Here is a 17,938-nt window from a genome sequence, read left to right as displayed (position 1 = left end):
AAATTACACTTTCCCCATCCATTTCGGTGTTTGCTGTAGCTGGCATCAAAAATAGACAACAAAAAGGCAATATCTTCCTGCTTCAGTGATAGAATTTGCTGAAAAATGTTAATAGACGTTCAATTTTTCTTGTTATTTGATGAGAGTACCCTCTTTTACACCTATTGTTCCACTTGAAGATGATGAAGAGGTTTTATTATAAGCAGGGACTTAAATGTAGCGTTTGCTGTTGCTTCGTGACATGGGGATTATCAAAGCAAAATGTAGATAATCCTGCTAAACATTCTGAGGTTATCATATGCTTTTTGAAGGAAATCATCTGTAGATGTTATTTCTTTATCCCACAATTTTCTCTTTTTCCACAGATTTGCTGTCAAGAATAGACTTGGATGAACTGATGAAGAAAGATGAACCTCCTTTTACTTTCCCCAAAACACTGGAGGAGTTTGAATATGCCTTCAATGAATGTAAGTCTTTACATATAGTCTTTAAAACATAAACCACAAATCTGTCTATGATTCAAGTGGCTTGACCAATTACGCAAAGGCAGTTGCTCTGAAATAATAAGAGACTCAAATGCCAACAAGTCCAAATCCTTTTTTGAATATGCACTATTTTCCACAAATCTGCTGCCTTCATGTCTAAATGAGCACCCGGGTCACTTCTCTGTCCAAGTTCCATTGGTTATCTTATTTGAACTGCCTGCAGTCACGTGATAGATTGACCAGAGTGGTGGATAGGATGAGCGACGTAGTTTTATTTGTCACATAAAGATTAGCCAGGTCACATTCTATATACATGTAGGGGAGTTTTGGGCTATTACTGCAGACATTCTGTTGTGACAATGTAAAAAAAGTCCCTGTAATAAAAAACAACTTGATGAAACAGACAAATGTGTTAACTTTAACCCTCTGAACCTTAGAACCTGCTGGTGTATTAGATAGGCATGTTGTCTTTACAAAATTGACAAAATTGCACCATTTGTCAGAGTCTGATCATGTAAAAACATCAGAATCATTGGATTTTGAACATTGTGATAGTTCCTAAACTACTCATTTGTGACGTGCCATTCGGTCAGAAACGTAGCTTAATCTTTGGTTAAAATCAGAATATCTATCATAAAACCTTGTTCTACACGTCTCATGTAAAAATCCCCTCCAAAAAATTTCATTTAGACTAACGAAATAAGAAATCATTAATTTTTTTAATCTGTGCTAATTGTTGCAACCAGGAAACCATTCGTGTCTCAGTCTTGTGACAAAAATTCCAGGACTTTTCGGCCGGACTGGGATGAACTGCAAGCTGTTTCCTCAAAGCTGTTAAAAAGAAGTTTTGAAGAAAGATCAAACTTTAAGTTGCGAACTACATGTAGTATGAAGGGTCAACGTTTCCACTCATGTACTGATAATACCCGTGGGCACATGGAAAAATGTTGTACATGTTAATTCCGTTTTGTTTTTTTAATTGTTTTTAACAAACAAATAATTAAAGAAATTAATTTGATCTTTTTTTATGATGCATTGGATTGTAACTGTATCATGCTTTACAGAAAGGTAATAAAAGAGTCAGATTTTATGGTAAAAACAAAATATTCCGACAGCAGTGATGGAGCTCAGGACTCAATATGAGGACTTATGGTATGTAACAAATAATTTAACTATAACTTAAAAACGGCTACTCTATGTAACAGATCACCTGTCTGAAATGAAGAAAAGTCTACAGAGTGACCTGTTGTTAGATCATAATTGAACCTGTCCTCCATATTGACCAATTTGCTATTAGTTTAGATTTATGCTTTTGTTTCTTAGCAGCTCCTTGAACCTCGATAAAATCTCACGCATTTAGCAAATCTTGCACAGGCACTGTTACTGTCTCTGTCGTCACTTTGTCTCAGTGACGCTGTGAAGAACATCAAAATAAAGATGACATTCATCTGAATGACAGGTTGCAATCACTTTAACTCTTTGATAAAGCCAGTCATGTTACTTATTTTGACAGACTGTGGCTTGGATGTGTATTCATTTCCTGTGATTTTTGGCTTGTGACAACTTTAAATGAGGCAACGTCTTCATGTAACCCATTGCCACAGCCTGATGATATCCACCAAAAAAAAAAAAAGACTTCCCCTTAAAAACTTATAAGATTTGTTTCATTTGAAGAGTTATTGACCTGAGGGGAAACTATCCCATATTTCAACTTAGCAAAAATCCAAAAATTCTGTTTTTCCGTCTTTTATTTCCCTTCCTTTTGTTGTCCTGTGATCAATCTTGTGACCACTGGATGAGTCCAGGGCGTCAGGTTGGAAGCTGCTAGTAATTATAGTTCTGTTAGTGTTATGTCAGCATTTCTAAATTAATAACCTAAAACTGTCTCGCCTGTTACTTGGGACACTTTGGGAGTGCAAGTATTGATGTGTGTCAATCAACAGTGACAGCAAGGAGCAGAGCTGAGCCCAGAGTGGTGTGGATCCAGGTGATATAAAAGTCTCTTTAGGTTTCCCTTGGCCAGCTTTAATCAAGCCAGGTGGGGAGAAGGAGGAAGAGCTGGAAAGGTAGTGGTGCTGGTGATTTTGGCTCTTATTATTCCCCTGTAGTCTCTTCCCCTCTCTCTCTTTCTCACCCCCTCTGTTCTCTGTCAGTGTCTCTACTGGCTGTCTGGCTGGCTGAGTGGGGGACATGTTGTGTACTCTACGGCCCGTCAGTAACCTACTCAGCCTTGCCCTCTGCCTGACGGAGCATTTGCATAACCTCGCTGTGCCTAAGAACACAGACACAGAGACTTAGCCCCCACCCGCCATTATGCCAACACCCGCCAACCACTCTACCGCTCCCTCAAGTCCCAGCTCAGTCTAGCATGGAGGCAGGAACACATTCAAAGGCTCTCCATCTCCCCTTCCTCATGCTCCTGTCTTTCCTCATTCATTTTCTCTACATTTTTCTGTATTTCTTTATTTCTGTCCGTCCAAAAAACAGCTCACCCACCAACACACACACACACAAACACACATACACTCTCACACGCACATATACGCACCCCTGCCTATCTGTATTTCTTGTCAATTTCTACTTGGGCCTGTTTTGAAGGATAGCATTTCTATTAAAGCCATGGTGGCCCTCAGGCAATGTCTCTAGTATGTCGACTCACCGTCATTCTGGCTTGCAGGCATTTCTATAGCTACATCCAGGCTACCTTAGCCCGAGACAGGTGGAACAAAAATGTTAATTTGACCATGTAATGATGTGAATACAGAAGAGGCTGTGTACAATAGTTTGCAGGTATCTTAATCACTGAAGATGATGGCTTCATCTCGCTAGCCCTCCGGTTTTCCATTACTGGAAATCCAAGGTTATGTACACCTAATTAAGCGGCCAAATTGAGAACAGAATGCTAATTATGACAGAAAAAGAGGAGAAAAGTTGAGAAAATGTTATTCCTTTGAGAGGATGAGTTGGGGGAGACAGTGGAGCTGATCACCCCCCAGCCCACACACACACACGCACACACACGCACACACACACATACACACACTCTGCGCTCTTCTTCTTTCCCTCCTTCACACACAGATACACACACACACCCTTCCTACAGTAGGATTTCATTATAGCTCCTCTCTTGCCTCTCTTAGGCAGTACTGTTTAGATCCTCACCCCTCCATGAATGCATAATTGATTTTCTTCAAGTTACTTTGTTTGCATACTGCTTTATCCTGACTTTTCACTTGTCTCTTGCTCTATCTCTCACACAGTTCTATTTTTTTATACAACATGATACCAAACCTATATGAGGGTTTACATGTTGTCTAACAACTATGGATGAAAGCAAATGCTGTAATACACAGTGAGCTAGCAATGCAAGGTTTATCACATTGATAGAGGTGTGAAAATGGTAGCAATTTAGAAGGAAATGAAAAAAATGCTCATGCATTCTTTCTTTATCTTGCAAAGATAGTATATTTATTTATATCTTAGATGGTTTCCTCACGTTGTGCAATAATTGAGAAAGTATGAGAGCCCCCTGGCTATTTGAGTTAAGTATGTGTACTTTTTGTGGTTTGGCTCTTACAAATTTTGCAGTCATAAAGGTCAAAATTAAATTTAACACTGTTTAGTGTTTTATTGTGTTGTAGTGTCAACTGCAGGATCGATGGGCTCATTGCTAAGGTAGTGGCTCCAGAGCCACACAAGGGGTAATTGTTTAAAAAAGTAGTACCATTTTCGCATTTTCCTATCTTATGACTATTTTATTTGAAATCAATCCTGAATGTGTTAAAAAGCTCCCCTAGTTTCCCTGAATTATAATAAATCACTTAAATGTTCTTCCAAAGACTTTTTGTTCATTGTCTGTCTATTCTTGTGTGTTGTAATGGCAATAGGACTCACTTGTAACCATTTACAGAAGCACGCGTACTTAAGCTTGGTGACACTGACTGTATGCCCACACCTGGTCCTCCTGGCTGGAGTGTGTCTGTATGTATGTGTGTGTGTGTCTGTGTCCCTGCGAATGTCTGTGTTTGAGTGTGTAAGCGGTACTGGTTAGGGTGATTGGCTGATGCCCAGACTGCATCCTCAAGGAGTTACAAGGAGCAGTTGTTGTCGTGGCCAGTGCGTGCCAGCCCACCTTTCTCTCTTCATGCTCCCACACACACACACACACACACACACACACACACACACACACACACACACACACACACACACACACACACACACACACACACACACACACACACACACACACACACACACACACACACACACACACACACACAAAATAAACATGCTGAGAACCTTTTCCACACCTCCTTTAGTCTTTGCTCTTGGAGATTTCAGGTGGAAAAGGCAGGGACAGAACTGTGGCCTGTTGCCAGAGTGAACAAGGAAGGAGAGGGAGAGAGAGATGGCCCCAGTTAAAGAGGAAGGGGAGAGGCTTTTAGACGAGTGAAGAGACAGAGAAGGAAGGAGAATTTTTACCATACCAGCTGTCCAGCTCTGGCCTGCCAGACTACCCAGAAGGCTGTTGGAGTCGTGACTGGAAGAATGCTGCTGTATCCACAGGCCTTGTACCTGCCAGATGGGGGGCTGAGGAAGGGAGAAAAAGGAAGCAAACGGACCAAGAGGCAAAAAATAAATAAATAAAAGAAACTAAGGAGTCAAGATTAGTTTGCTGACTATGGCATGTGTAATCAGAGGTTATAATGTGTCTGTTCAACTTAACCACACATATACATGTATCTGTTATCATTGCAGATGTTTTTTTTCCTTCTTTCATTGTATCTTTCTCCCACAGATGGCCAGCTGAGACATATAAAAACGGGTAAACCCTTTGTGTTCAATGCCAGAGAGGATCTCCACCGCTGGAACCAGAAACGCTATGAAGCTCTTGGAGAGGTAGTACTCTGATGTTTCTACTGGCAGACAAAGTGAAAATATGCTTTTTAAAGCTGCATGCAGGCCATCTATGTTCAGCAACTTTGGCCTCCACTGCTGAGCATATTAGAGAAACCTGTGTTGGCCAGTTTTGTATCAAGATGTTGCAGTGCTTGTTGTGGCATAAAAACAATTACCACAAATGAAATCCATAACATCCTTTATCATATTGGAATAAGGCAGAGAGAATTTTTGACTTTCACATACAGATGGTTTTAATGTCAAGTCTTTGTTTTATAACTGGAGATGGAGATTTGGAGAAATGTATTCTGCAGTGTGAGGCTGGATTCACTCTGGATTTCTAAACTGGCCACTTAAAGCCCAAGAGGCTTGAATAAGGAATTATATCTGAAGCTTTTTGCATGGGATGTCTCTGATTCATGCCTGTGGTACTGTAAGTGCCATGGATAGTGGCGATATGGGAGAATAACAACAACATCAACAACATGTGGAATGGTGGTGGCAAATGCAGGTGCAGCAATAGTCTGCTGTGACATGAATAAAAAATAACACCCCAAGATTTGTGTTCATAAATATTTTGCGTTTAAGTCAGTGGATCAAGTTTAAATAACAAAAAAATGAAATGCGTCCAACTATGTAAGCTTTGCAGACAAAGACTGACGTTCTTTTGTTGAGGATAACTTTCAGTCCCTCACATTATCAGGCTGCCATCATTGCCATTCAGCTTGTCTAAATATATCATGCTGCATGTGTGTTAGCACACTGCGACTAAGTCTGTTTTTTATTTTTATTTAAGTGTGTTGGAATATGTATTTTGAACAATGTATTATTTTTGGTATTGAGTTCAGTATCAGGACTAGTGGAATTTCAATGATATGGATTACCAAATTTCTGGTGTCGCAGTGTCCCTCCTGTGACTAGACTGTAAAAGAACAGTCCAAATGATTATAAATAATTTTAAGTTTATTTCGATAATTATGACACACAACTACAGTATACCTTCCTTGTCAGCCCTGTTGATTTCAGTGGATTGGATAACAGCAGTTTCCTTCAGTTTAATGAGCTTGACTTCTTTAGGACTAAATTGATTAGTTAGATCATCATCTCTGAAATCAAGCTTTTTATTTCTGCCTACTAACACTAATTTTTCCTTTCATCTCATTTACTGTGACTCTATGTATGCTACAGTCAGTAAAAAAAGCATGAAATCATCTTTTTCTGTTCTAAAATGCAGCAGCTCAGTTTTTGACCACAAGAAAAGAACACATGATACCAATTTTTAGCATCTCTTCACGTTTGCTTTGAATGGCCCCAGATTAATGACAAAGAAAAAGCGAACAGACTGTCTTTGTAAGGTGTTGGACCACCACATACTACCTGCTTTAATGCGCATGGGCATTCATTTTACAAGTCTCTGGAACTCTTGAGGAATGAACACAATTCTTTTGATGATGGTAATGTAGAGCTATTGTAAGTCCAAAATCTCCCATAAGTGTCTAACTGGGTTGAAAGCTGGTGACTACCAAGGCCATAGCAAATGACTGACATAATTTTCATACTCATCAAACCACTCAGACTGCTTGTGCCCTACAGATGGGGCATTGTCATCATTCAAGAGATCACTCCCATCAGGATAGAAGTGTTTCATCACAGCATGAAGGTGGTCACTCAGAACAAATTGATTTGCAGTGACCCGTCCCTCTAAGGGGACAAGTGGACCAAAAGCATGCCAACAAAATGTCCCTCCCAAAACATAACCCATTACCGGATTACTTGATTGAAAAAATTAAGTGTTTTGATTTGTCACCCAGCTGTACATATCTTACCTTTTAGATGCACCCTCAGGTTGGCTGAAAAAGCTCTTCTTACATTTTATTGCACAAGTTTAGACACTGTATAAAAAGAACTGTGCTTTTGCTGCTTTAGCTCCTAAACTTCAGAATTCACAATCCATTCAGATACTCCTGTATATTCCTTTAAACGTTAGCAAACAACACATTTTAAAAACTGCTTTTAATTGACTTGTATGTTATCTGTCGTTTAGTAATGTGTTTTACTAGTACTGCCTCTTTTTACCGCTCACACACATCATGTGTTCAGCACTTTCTAAATTTCTTTTCTTCATTGTTCATAGTTATGACTTGAATTTGAAGTAAGATTAGTCTTCTTTAGTGTAGTGTACACTAAATGCATATGTGGTGAATTGACACTGAGAGCTACGTTTGGACTTTACTTTTAAGAATTCCATGTCATATAATGCCTATGATTTTCATTTCAACATGTCTTTTGTGAAGTTCCTTGATGCTCTCATGAAGTTTTATGTTCGTCTCACTGCGTCACCCTATACCTAAACATACTCCATCCTAAAGTTCACCTCTAATACACTCCCACAGTTCCACCACATGCAATATGCATTAAGATAATGAGACAAATGTTCTTTTGTAATCAGTTTTTTTTTTTTTTAAATTTGCATCCCCTACTATGTTTCTTTTAATTGTTGTGTGCATTCTTTGAAGTTCAAAGCAAAGTGATAGACCCGTTTGTGGGATTACCTGGGTGTTTTTATTATTTCCAATGCAGGTATACAGTAGCTCCTTTGAGAGCCAGCCTTCTGTGAAGGCTTTTTTCTCCTCTTTTCTTTTGCCTGCTCAGACACTATCTACCAGCATCTAAAAAGGATGTGGAAACAAACATTTGGTAGCAAGAAAGCAGAGGCCCTGAAAGAACACACAGACATTTAAACTAGCTGAACTCAGGCATCTGAGGGGGGGCAAGCATTTGGAGGAAGCAAATAATCATCAAGCAAGATGTATGCAAATTTTATTCATCCCGTGATTAAAAAATTGACAGAAGCATCTTCTTTAGAGAAGGAAAAAGGAAACGGTGTCAATCCCTGTTGATACGAGCTTGTGTAATGAGAACAAATACTGTATGAGTTGTGCTGCTGGAGATTAACTGGCTGAGAAGAAAGGAGCACTACCTGAATAAGCAATATTATCTGTCTGTTGTTTTTAGGCCACAGATGATTCAAGAAAATGAATACTGTGCCTCTCTCACACAGCTTTGCAAGTACAAATGCATTGTTTTTGCTGGTAAGAAATATGCCCCATTATAAATAGACACAACTACTGAATCGTATGCCTTTGGTTGTAAAAGTAGGTTATGCTGCTTAGTCAGCCTCTTTATGGGTTTGAGGGTGTGTGTCACGCAGCCATACCTGCATTCTTATTTCTGCAACTGTTTAGTCAATACATGCAGATGTGTTTCTGCTTGGATTATTCACTGTATGCCATTGTTGGTCTCTCTAGTCTTCTATCTCATCGCTCTCCTTCATTTCTTTATGTCAGACAGGAAGAGAGACTTTTTTCAGATGTCATGAGGGTAAATGTAGAAATAAGTCTCTATGCAGATAGGTCTGTTATGGAGCAACACCACACTACAACACACTGTAATGTCCTCTATCAGCCTGCCACCTGAGACGGTCTGAGAACTAGCTACATTCAGCCCGAGAGCTGTGTGAGATGGCACAAGGACATGGGTGCATGTGTTTGCCCCTGGCAGTGTGAATGGAATGGCATCATCATTGCCCCCTAATGTTCAATCACATTCCTCTCTCTCTCTCCCTCCCTTCCTCCATACCTCTGTCCATCCTTCCCTCTCTCTCTCCTTTCTTTCTTTTGGTGTCTCTCTATCATTGCGGTTATGTATTTTGCGTGGAGGACTCGGTGCGTGTGTGTGAGCGTCTTTGTGTGTCTGTACGTTTGCGAGGGGGCTGGGAGGGTGGCGGCTGTATTGTCAGACACATCACAGCACCAGATGTCCAATTTGCACTTCAGCCTCGTCTGAATGGAGGGACAGATAGAAAGAGGGAGAACGAGAATGTTGGTGTGATGGCCTCCAAGCAAAAGAAAGAGATGGGAACAAAATCTGGGTTGAGCGCAAGAGCGATGAATCATTATTCATCACTAAAAAAATAATTATAAAGTTTTGCAATGTATTCATAGTATGATATAGAGAGACTGGCAGATGGTATTTCCAAGTGGCTGCACTGGTCCACTTTGTTGGGGGGCAACTGGCTGTATTTATGTACGTATGGGGGTAAAACATGCTTGGGCTCCAGTTCAACACCTTAGAAAACCTATTAACCACAAAATTTGATTGCAGATTAAGTTTGAGTCTGTTTATAGTAGTAATGCAATAAAACCATCCAACAAATCCATAATGAAAAGAAATTGAGATGGTACGACATGAGGTTACTCCACAAAGAAAGGAAAATATAGCTTATAGAAAATATGAAAGCCACTAAACCCATTAGAGAGAGAAAAAGAGAGAGAAGATGAACAGCGGGTTATTTGTTAGAAGCTGACTTGACAGAATGACTGTGATGTGCATAGATAAACACGTTAACACATATTGTGTAGCACATGTTTGCATGAATAAAGAAAAAGATGCATAAAAACAGTGGCGAAATAGAGGGAACTTACAACTTTGAAAGAGTAGTAGCAAATCACTGATTGAAATTCAGGAAATTAGGTATGAGGACTTGCAAAAGGCATGCTGAGGGAAATTGGACAGAAACATCAATAAAAAACTCAAATTGAACTGTTTGAATGTACTTTTCAAGTACAGTGTGTTGAATCAGTGAAACCATGCAGCAGGAGAATGATGTCTCTCAGAACCATAAGCTCTGGCATAAAAACATCTGAATGCATTCAGGGATTACCTGATTGTTAAATATCTGAACTGAAGTTTTCCATGGGAAGCTGGGATATTTGGAGGATGTAATATTTTCCCTTTTCCCTCCAGAGTCAACTCACTCACTGATGCCTTTTGTATGATTCTCTGTTTCATCTAAAGGTTTGGCTACAACCTAAGAAAGAGCATCAGTGGTTTTCTGTCAATAAAGAGGTTCAGTGCTAACCGAAAGGATTTATTTCTTTGTTATTCCCAGTTTGTAAAATTGTTGGATTGATCTTATATGTTCTTTGTTGTTTTCTGTTTGTGTTCAAACACAAAATATTAGGCAAACCAAGATGGAAAAAACCCACAGACTGCTCATATTAGTAACGTTTTCCATCCTCTGCTCCGACTGTCAATGTAATGGCTGTATTACAGCTGTAGTACAGTGCAGGCTATCTGTGCAGTGTTGCTCAGTGCAGCAGGGTCACCTCAGCCTGTGTAGGTGTCAGTTGTAGTCTAATTCCTGTGATTTGGTGATGAATCTCTCTGATAGAAGACAAGCATAGGGTCTGGCCCAGATGGAGCTCTATTAAGCTGTTAATAAATGAGGATTCTTCTCTTCTCTGTCTACATCTGTCGAATGGAAGGCAGTCACAAATTTGTAAACACACACACACACAGTCAGAATATTATAATGAAGTAAAGCTAGCCAGATGGCTGAATTAGAAAGCTCTCTCTCTCTCTCTCTCGCTCGCTCGCTCGCTCTCTCGCTCTCTCAGTCTCATCATGTATCTCTCTCTCTCTGTGCTTCTTGCACTCTCTGCTGCCTCTCTGTTATATTTTAAGGCCTTGGTCTTCTGTATACAGCATGGACCCAAAGTCTAAGACTGCAAGTTAAGAAACCTCTATTTTGCAAACATTTTTAGTCAAATACAATTCCTTTATTTAAAAATGATAGTATAAGCTTGACAATTGTAATGAAAGCCTGAATTTCTGAAAAACTATACCAGAATTTCTAAGTATCTTGGTTTTTAGTGAGAGCATGTATTAGAACTGGCATGAATTCCACAAGTTTTTGTGAAACCTAAAAACCAGTGCTATCCCTGCTTGATTTGACTATTTCACAAACACCTTTTTGTGATGTCAGGAATGTTTGGCTTTCTCAGTCTTCAAATGCCATGTTAAATGTTCACTGGGGTTGAGGTCAGGTGACTGTGCAGGAAGTTCATGACACTCAGTACTCCTTTGCAAAGCTTTGAGGTGTGTTTGGGCTCGTTATCCTGCTGCGGTTTGAATCCTTCGCCCCAAAGATCTAAATCAGAGAGTGGAGCATGTCTCTGAAGAATGGAGCACTGCTTGTTCTGGGTCAAGGTGCAGCTGATTTGGTGTAGGTGTTCAGCTCCAGAGTTGGTAGACTTTAATATTCACGCCAAACTGTTTCGCTGGGGGTTTGACACAGTGCTGTATCTTTCTCTCTTTCCTCGTCATCTCTGAACATCAACACTTCTGTTACTGCCATAAATCTGAAACATTCCTCGGTAAGCAGGACTATGTCTTCTCCATTTATCCACTCTGAAATGCTCGTATGTCTGAGTCCATCCCAAGAGTTTGACCTTGTTTTCCTTCCTGAGAAATGCTTTAGAGACTATTTGTCCCCGAAGACCACAACTAGGCAGCCTTCTTTGACAGGATTTTTTTGCTGATTGGAGTCTTACATTCTGTGTTTTGCTCTTTCTGTATATGTGGTACATTTGCTTTTCTCTGTTTCTCCATGAAAATTTGATGTATTGATCTTCTGATGGTGTGGCCATCTTTTAATACATCTGATCCAGTTGAAGAGTGCTGTTTACTACCCTTTTAGACCTTCAGTCCAACCTTGATATGACACTGAAAAAGCACGTCTTTGCTTAGAATGCCAATTTGAGTTTGAATTTTCTTTGAAAATCCTAATAGATTTTGAAATCCGGTTGCATCAGATACATTAGAAAAAAAACATAGATATTCTTTCTAATCTTTTACTTGCACATACTTCATGATTTACAAATAATGGTGCATCACACACTATAGGATATTATTAAGACTATGACACCAGAGGGAGCAACGAGGGAGCAGTGTGCCACCTCACATAAGCTTATAGTGAGGCAGATGTAAACAAAATGGAGAGTGTGGTGCACAGCTTGCTGTAATGCTAATGACACTTTGCAGTGAGGAAAAAATAAACAAAAAAACTAAAGCAGAAGGCAAAATTTTTCTGGAAGAGATGTTATCTGTAGCTAACATTAGTCTCAAGGGCTGGGATGTTTAGAGTTGATTGGCAACAGTATGTGCAGCTCGGTGTATTTCCATGATAATTGTACTTGATCATACCTCATCAATATGAAACATGTTTGATATTATCGGCGCTGACCCCAATGTGTCTGGAAACAGTTTCTTAGGTTTAAGACTGGATCTGTAAAAGCCTCATATTACCAAATAATCCGGGCCAAACATTAGTTCAGACCAAAATCCCAGAACAGAAACCTCTGATTTTTGAGAGAGGTGAAATGAGGATAAATTGATCTAGTCTCCTGTAGTGTGAAGCTGGGTTTACTTTTACAAGCCTCTAATGAGAAGATGAAACCCACCAGTGTGCCCTCTAAACATGCTTCCAGAGAGGAGCTACAAGTGAAGGACATCTTTTTGCTTTTGGACAAATGAGTAAACATGGTCAGTGCCACTTGCCTCTATTTCACTGCTGTCCTAGAATTGTGTGAAATCTGAAATATTTTCTGCCCATAAATATTTCCAAATCCTCAAACCAAGTTCACATGAAAATGTAATAGATTTTTGATGTAGTCTCAGGCTGTTGGGCCCTAATATAAAGATCAAATATAGTATATAGTTTAAATCATATCTTTTGGCCATGAGGTGCCAACCTCACGTATCCTTTAGTAGGATTTCATTCATTGTCATACCATCTGTCTAATTAGACAGTTATCTTAAGTAATCAATGTCAGTTGTATATGTATCCCAGCAGTATAAAATGTAGGCTGATCAATAATGCTACTATGTATTCTACCATTTGTAACCGATAACTGTTTAGCTTGGCTTGTCCCTATCACTTTGCCAGGGGCTGTAAATATGCACTGTTTAACGAAGTTCTGGTGCTCATGTTTGTTTGCACTGCCAAAGAATTTAGCTCAGTAAAAGACTTTCCATTAGTACATGTATGTAGGAGTGAACTGACCAGCTAATCTGCACACACGTGTGAACAGTCAGTGTTGAACTGCTAAATGCTTTTGCTTGTGGTTATGTTGTAGGGTTCCCTTTGTTTTATACTGTGCTTAGTCAGCATTATGCAGTGCAGTACGTCTAAGTAGCGCTGGTTGTGAAGAACATACAGGTCCTTGTGGAAAACATGTGGACAGTAAGTGGCCAACTACTTGATAATTGTGGACTTGGACAAACTGAGATTGATTTGAAGGCTTGACTTATATTACTACACATTCACTTGAAAACACACTTTCTGAACTGGCATTGCTGCAACAGTTTTTCTCAACTGCCAGTGTTGGCTTAGTAGTGTTACATGCAGATGTATCCCAATCATATTCTACAGCAGGGCTATTCAGTTGGAGGCCCCCCAGCAATTTTTTTATTTTTACCGGCCCTTGGGATATAATATAAATATTATTATACAAGGTTAGTCTGATACAGTGTATTATATTTTCTCGTGGTATGCACCCGTTTAAGCCATGGCGCCAGAACAGGTAAAATAACTACCCGTTTTGGCCGGACATATATTTTGACGGACAACACGTGACCAACATTCTCTGGCGCTGCTCTCTGACCTACTCGTTTGTCTGAAGCCGCGCTAACAAGACAAAGTGTCTGTCTCTACCTCATAAAAGGCAGTTCAACAATGAAAGGATAGAAAAAAATACGCGTTTATTGCAGTGGAAAAGAATCCAGTATGTTTAATCTGCAATGCGTGTGTCGCAGTGTGTAAAGAATACAATTTGAGACGGCATTTCATGACAACGCATGCTAGCTTTGATGCTAATTCCCCACCGGGCTCTGCTGCTAGGTACAAGTTATCGGGCCTTACATCTTGTTATGAGCAAAGACATTTTGTTTTGCGCCTGTACATATCAAGAGAGAGCAACGGCGACATCCTTAGGAGTCGCATGGATATTGAGTGAAAAGAAAAAGCCGTTTGTAGACTCAGGACCGTCAAGGAGTGTAAGCTAGCATCCATTGAAGAGGTGGTAGCAGATGAGAAAACCCGAAAAACCATTATTGATTCCATTAAGCAAATTCCAATATCCGACACGTCAAATATGAGGAGAGTGGAGTCCCTTGCATGGGACATTTTCGAAACGCTTTTGGACAAGCTGAGGAACGCCAAGGTGATGTCTTTGGCCGTGGACGAGTCGACAGGTAACAGTGATGTTGCACAGCCGTGCCTCGCAGAGGGGCACACTACCGGTGAGATTCTTTTCATTAAAATTATGTTCTTTGGGGAGAACAAGTTGGATTTGACGGGCATCAACATGTTGGTGAAGATGACAGTGATTTTTCTGTCTTAGAATGGATGAAGTGATTATTGGTTGTTAAATCTACTTTGAAGCATTTTGCCTTGGTAAAATATCTTGCACCGTTATGTTGATATACAGTTTTGTTTTGTGTTTGTTGGTGCACTAGGAAGTTGTTTGCCAGTTCAGTTAAATTCTAAACCACTGATTTGGCTCACCTGAACTGAGTGCTGCAGTTTGAAATGCATTGCCTTGATCAAATACCATGCACTGCTATGTTGTTGCAATTCTATTCTGTAACATACTATGCACTTTATTATTTTTGTTGTTGTTGGTGGAGATGCATTTGACGTTGCCTGTTACATGAGTGCAATCTTAAATATTGAATATAGCGACTTGTAAACTTGTGTAGTCAAAGTCAGTTTTATTGTCAATTCTTCAATATGTACATGACATACCAAGAATCGGAATGACGTTACTCTCTCTTCGTGCAACAGTAGACATTGAATAAACACTTAGAAGGTTCTGAGATAAAAAAAAACTATAAATTTAGAAATGTAATGTACAAAATATGATATAATAAGGCAAAAACTACATAAATTAAGAACTTGAAAGCAAAAATGAGGTAAACTAAGAACAAGGGAAGCAAAACTAGAACCAAGCAACAACTAAGAAAAGCAGAACTGAGTGAAATGTAAACACGGCCATGAGATGAAGTGGCGGATTTAGTGCAGAATATTCACAACAGTCAAAGAAGTGCAAATATGCTTGTTGTTGTATGCAGTTGGTCCTTCCCTGAAGCAGATGAAGTCTAGTTGGGTTGACTACTGACGGTGTGTTTGGTCATCCTGGACGCCGTCTTCGTCCTGGTGGAGCTGCTCATAGATCGTGTGCTGTTATAGTGCAGTGCAGTCTGTTGGTACAGTTATGTACAATTAAGTGCATGCTTTCTTATATTTCATATACTGGCCCTGATTCCAAATTAATTGAATAGCCCTGTTCTACACATATATTTTGCATATTGATTGTTCATGTGTGAACACGATTGTGTTTGTTTAAGTGTAGTATAAACATGACCTTGGAGCTCTCTGCAACAGTACACTTTTGGAGTACATTATGGATTTTTGACAATATCTAAACAACAAAGTGTGGGTATTTAACTCATTTTGATCAGATAGTACAACTTTTGTTTTTTTCCAAAAGAAGACAAGTTGTTTCAGGAAGTCATTGTTTGTGAAGACATTTTACAGTTCAGTCACTTTAAAGGATTTACACATTTCTTTGTTTCACATGCTTTTTTCACCTCTTAAACAAGCAAAAATAGAATGTTTGTCCGTTTTTAATAAATAGCACGAACCAATAAGGAGTGGATTATACTCATGAGCTGAAGAGATGCTATGTGTTAACTATAAAATGTCATGGAGCAGTCATAAAGTGCTGCATCCAGCCCATGGTGGGAACCCAGGAGACAGGCCTCCTACTGTACTTAAAACACCAGGAGGCCCCATAACAGTTGTGGATCATTTTGTTGGGAAGCTAATGGGATCTCTCTAAAGAGGAACTATAAATGACAGCTGTCTGCCCTGAGTCACTGACTGCCATCACGTCTCCATTCCCAAAACACTTAAACTGCTGCTGCTGCTTCTGCTGAGAGCAAGAAGGAAGAAGAAGACATAGTCAGAGAAAGAAATGGTTGCAGGCAGTGGGTGAGGTGGATTTCAGTTGATGAAAGAAAAGGGAATTGGACAGGGGATGGGGGCGGAGGGGGGTGATAGCGAAAAGACAGGAGGGCTGGTAGTTACAGCACAGACATCTGTCGCTACTGCTGACACCCACGGTGGCATACAATACTTTACTTTGAATTAGCCCTCTGCTGGCTTCTCAGTTAACACCTGAGGAGGTCATTATGATGCCATTAGGATGAGTAGTGCAGGGAGGGCAGACAGGGAGTGAGAGAGCGGGATATCCACGCTAAGTGTAAACAGTCTGTCTATCAGTCTGTGTCTGAGAACTTTCTCTTCCCCTGGAGAGCCCTCTCTCCTCTGACAGCGACCTCATGGGAATTACGGCAGTCTCTCTCTCTCTTTGTTTCCCATGCGGACTGACAGATCACAAATTCACAACAATAAGGCCTATTTTAATACACTTTCTGTTGGTACACAAGGCTGACTTAAAATAAACAACCTTTCTATTGCCTCACGCTCTCTCCTTTTCACAGTCTCTCTCTTTCTGAGTATGCTTTGCTGTTGTTGCCGCTGTTGTTGTGCTGCATTGTTCGAGGGGATTTTCTTCTCTTTTTCTTTTTCTTCCTTTCCTCTATTCTCTGGAGAAGAAGGAAAGCTTTCCTGGGTGCAGTCAGTGATACGGCACGGAGCAGCTCTTTCAGTTTCATTATATAAACAGCTTTGATGCCTCTTCTTGCTCTCTGGTTTCTATGGCTAAGTGGCTTTTGGAGAGGGCTCTGGACTTGAGAGACAAGAGTTGTGTGCCTGTACATAGTATGTGTTGTCGTCTTTAGTATGTTTGTGCACATGGTTTCCACTCAGATAGTTTTTCAGATCAACCAGTGGAGCTTTATGGGCCCTTGTAAGTGTTAGAAATGTCTCCAAGTACATTATTTAAATTGAAGGGGTCACTAGGCCTTGAAGTGGCTCTGTAACTGTGACTTTGGATGATTTGCTTTTGACATACATCATCGTTATGCACCAGGACACATCATCAGTGATGTGTCCTGGAGTCATCAGGTGTTTCGGGTCTTTCAACATCGGACGCCCTCACCCAGGCGAGCCAGATGGGGTTGATCAAGCCCTGGCTTGTGTCCAGGCAGCGCAACACCACCCACGGGTCTCCCCTCCTGATCCACAACCACCTCCAAGCAGCCTATGTTGCTGTGGTGGAGAACTTGATGACCCTTTCACCTACTGGTCCATGTAATTTGTCAATTTTCATTCTCATCTTTATTTTTATTTCTAAATTGATGATACATTAATCTTTGCTAATGGAGCTTAATTGACATAAATCATATTTCATGACTGTCTCTTGAGGGCTGGTTTTGGATTGTGGCGTTATCTCCCTATTATTACCTCAGGTTTTCAATTTGCCCTTGATCATCTCAACCTTTACCATTCCTGCCTCCTTCGTATCATCCTCAAACTTTTATCATTCTTTTCTCTTTGTCTTTACTTTTTTCTCTCTTTCCCTTAGTTCTGTTCCTCTTGCCATCACCTTTCTTGCATCTTGATCTGTTCTCCTCTTCCTGTCCTGGTTCTCTTCCTCCCTCCGATTGTTTTGTGAGTGCCTGGGAAGGATCATCTCCTTATTGCCTCAGGTGCGGTCAGCCAAACCAGGCATGACTGTTGT

General features: G+C 40.2%; 1 protein-coding gene across 2 annotated transcripts in view; it reads left to right on the top strand.

Annotated features, from left to right (window-relative positions):
- The window catches only part of fam172a (family with sequence similarity 172 member A), a 158,812-nt gene that overhangs the window by 1,379 nt on the left and 139,495 nt on the right, over positions 1-17,938 (top strand). For both annotated transcript variants that reach the window (XM_051950422.1, XM_022192641.2), the window contains exons 3-4: positions 366-467; positions 5,287-5,387. In XM_051950422.1, the coding sequence (XP_051806382.1) occupies positions 366-467; positions 5,287-5,387 (203 nt within the window). The remainder of the gene's footprint in view (positions 1-365; positions 468-5,286; positions 5,388-17,938) is intronic.

Source organism: Acanthochromis polyacanthus, chromosome 7 (assembly GCF_021347895.1).
Source record: "Acanthochromis polyacanthus isolate Apoly-LR-REF ecotype Palm Island chromosome 7, KAUST_Apoly_ChrSc, whole genome shotgun sequence".
Classification (NCBI taxonomy): Eukaryota; Metazoa; Chordata; class Actinopteri; family Pomacentridae; genus Acanthochromis; species Acanthochromis polyacanthus.
Note: the sequence above shows the minus strand (reverse complement) of the source record. Positions and strands in the feature narration are given on the sequence as shown.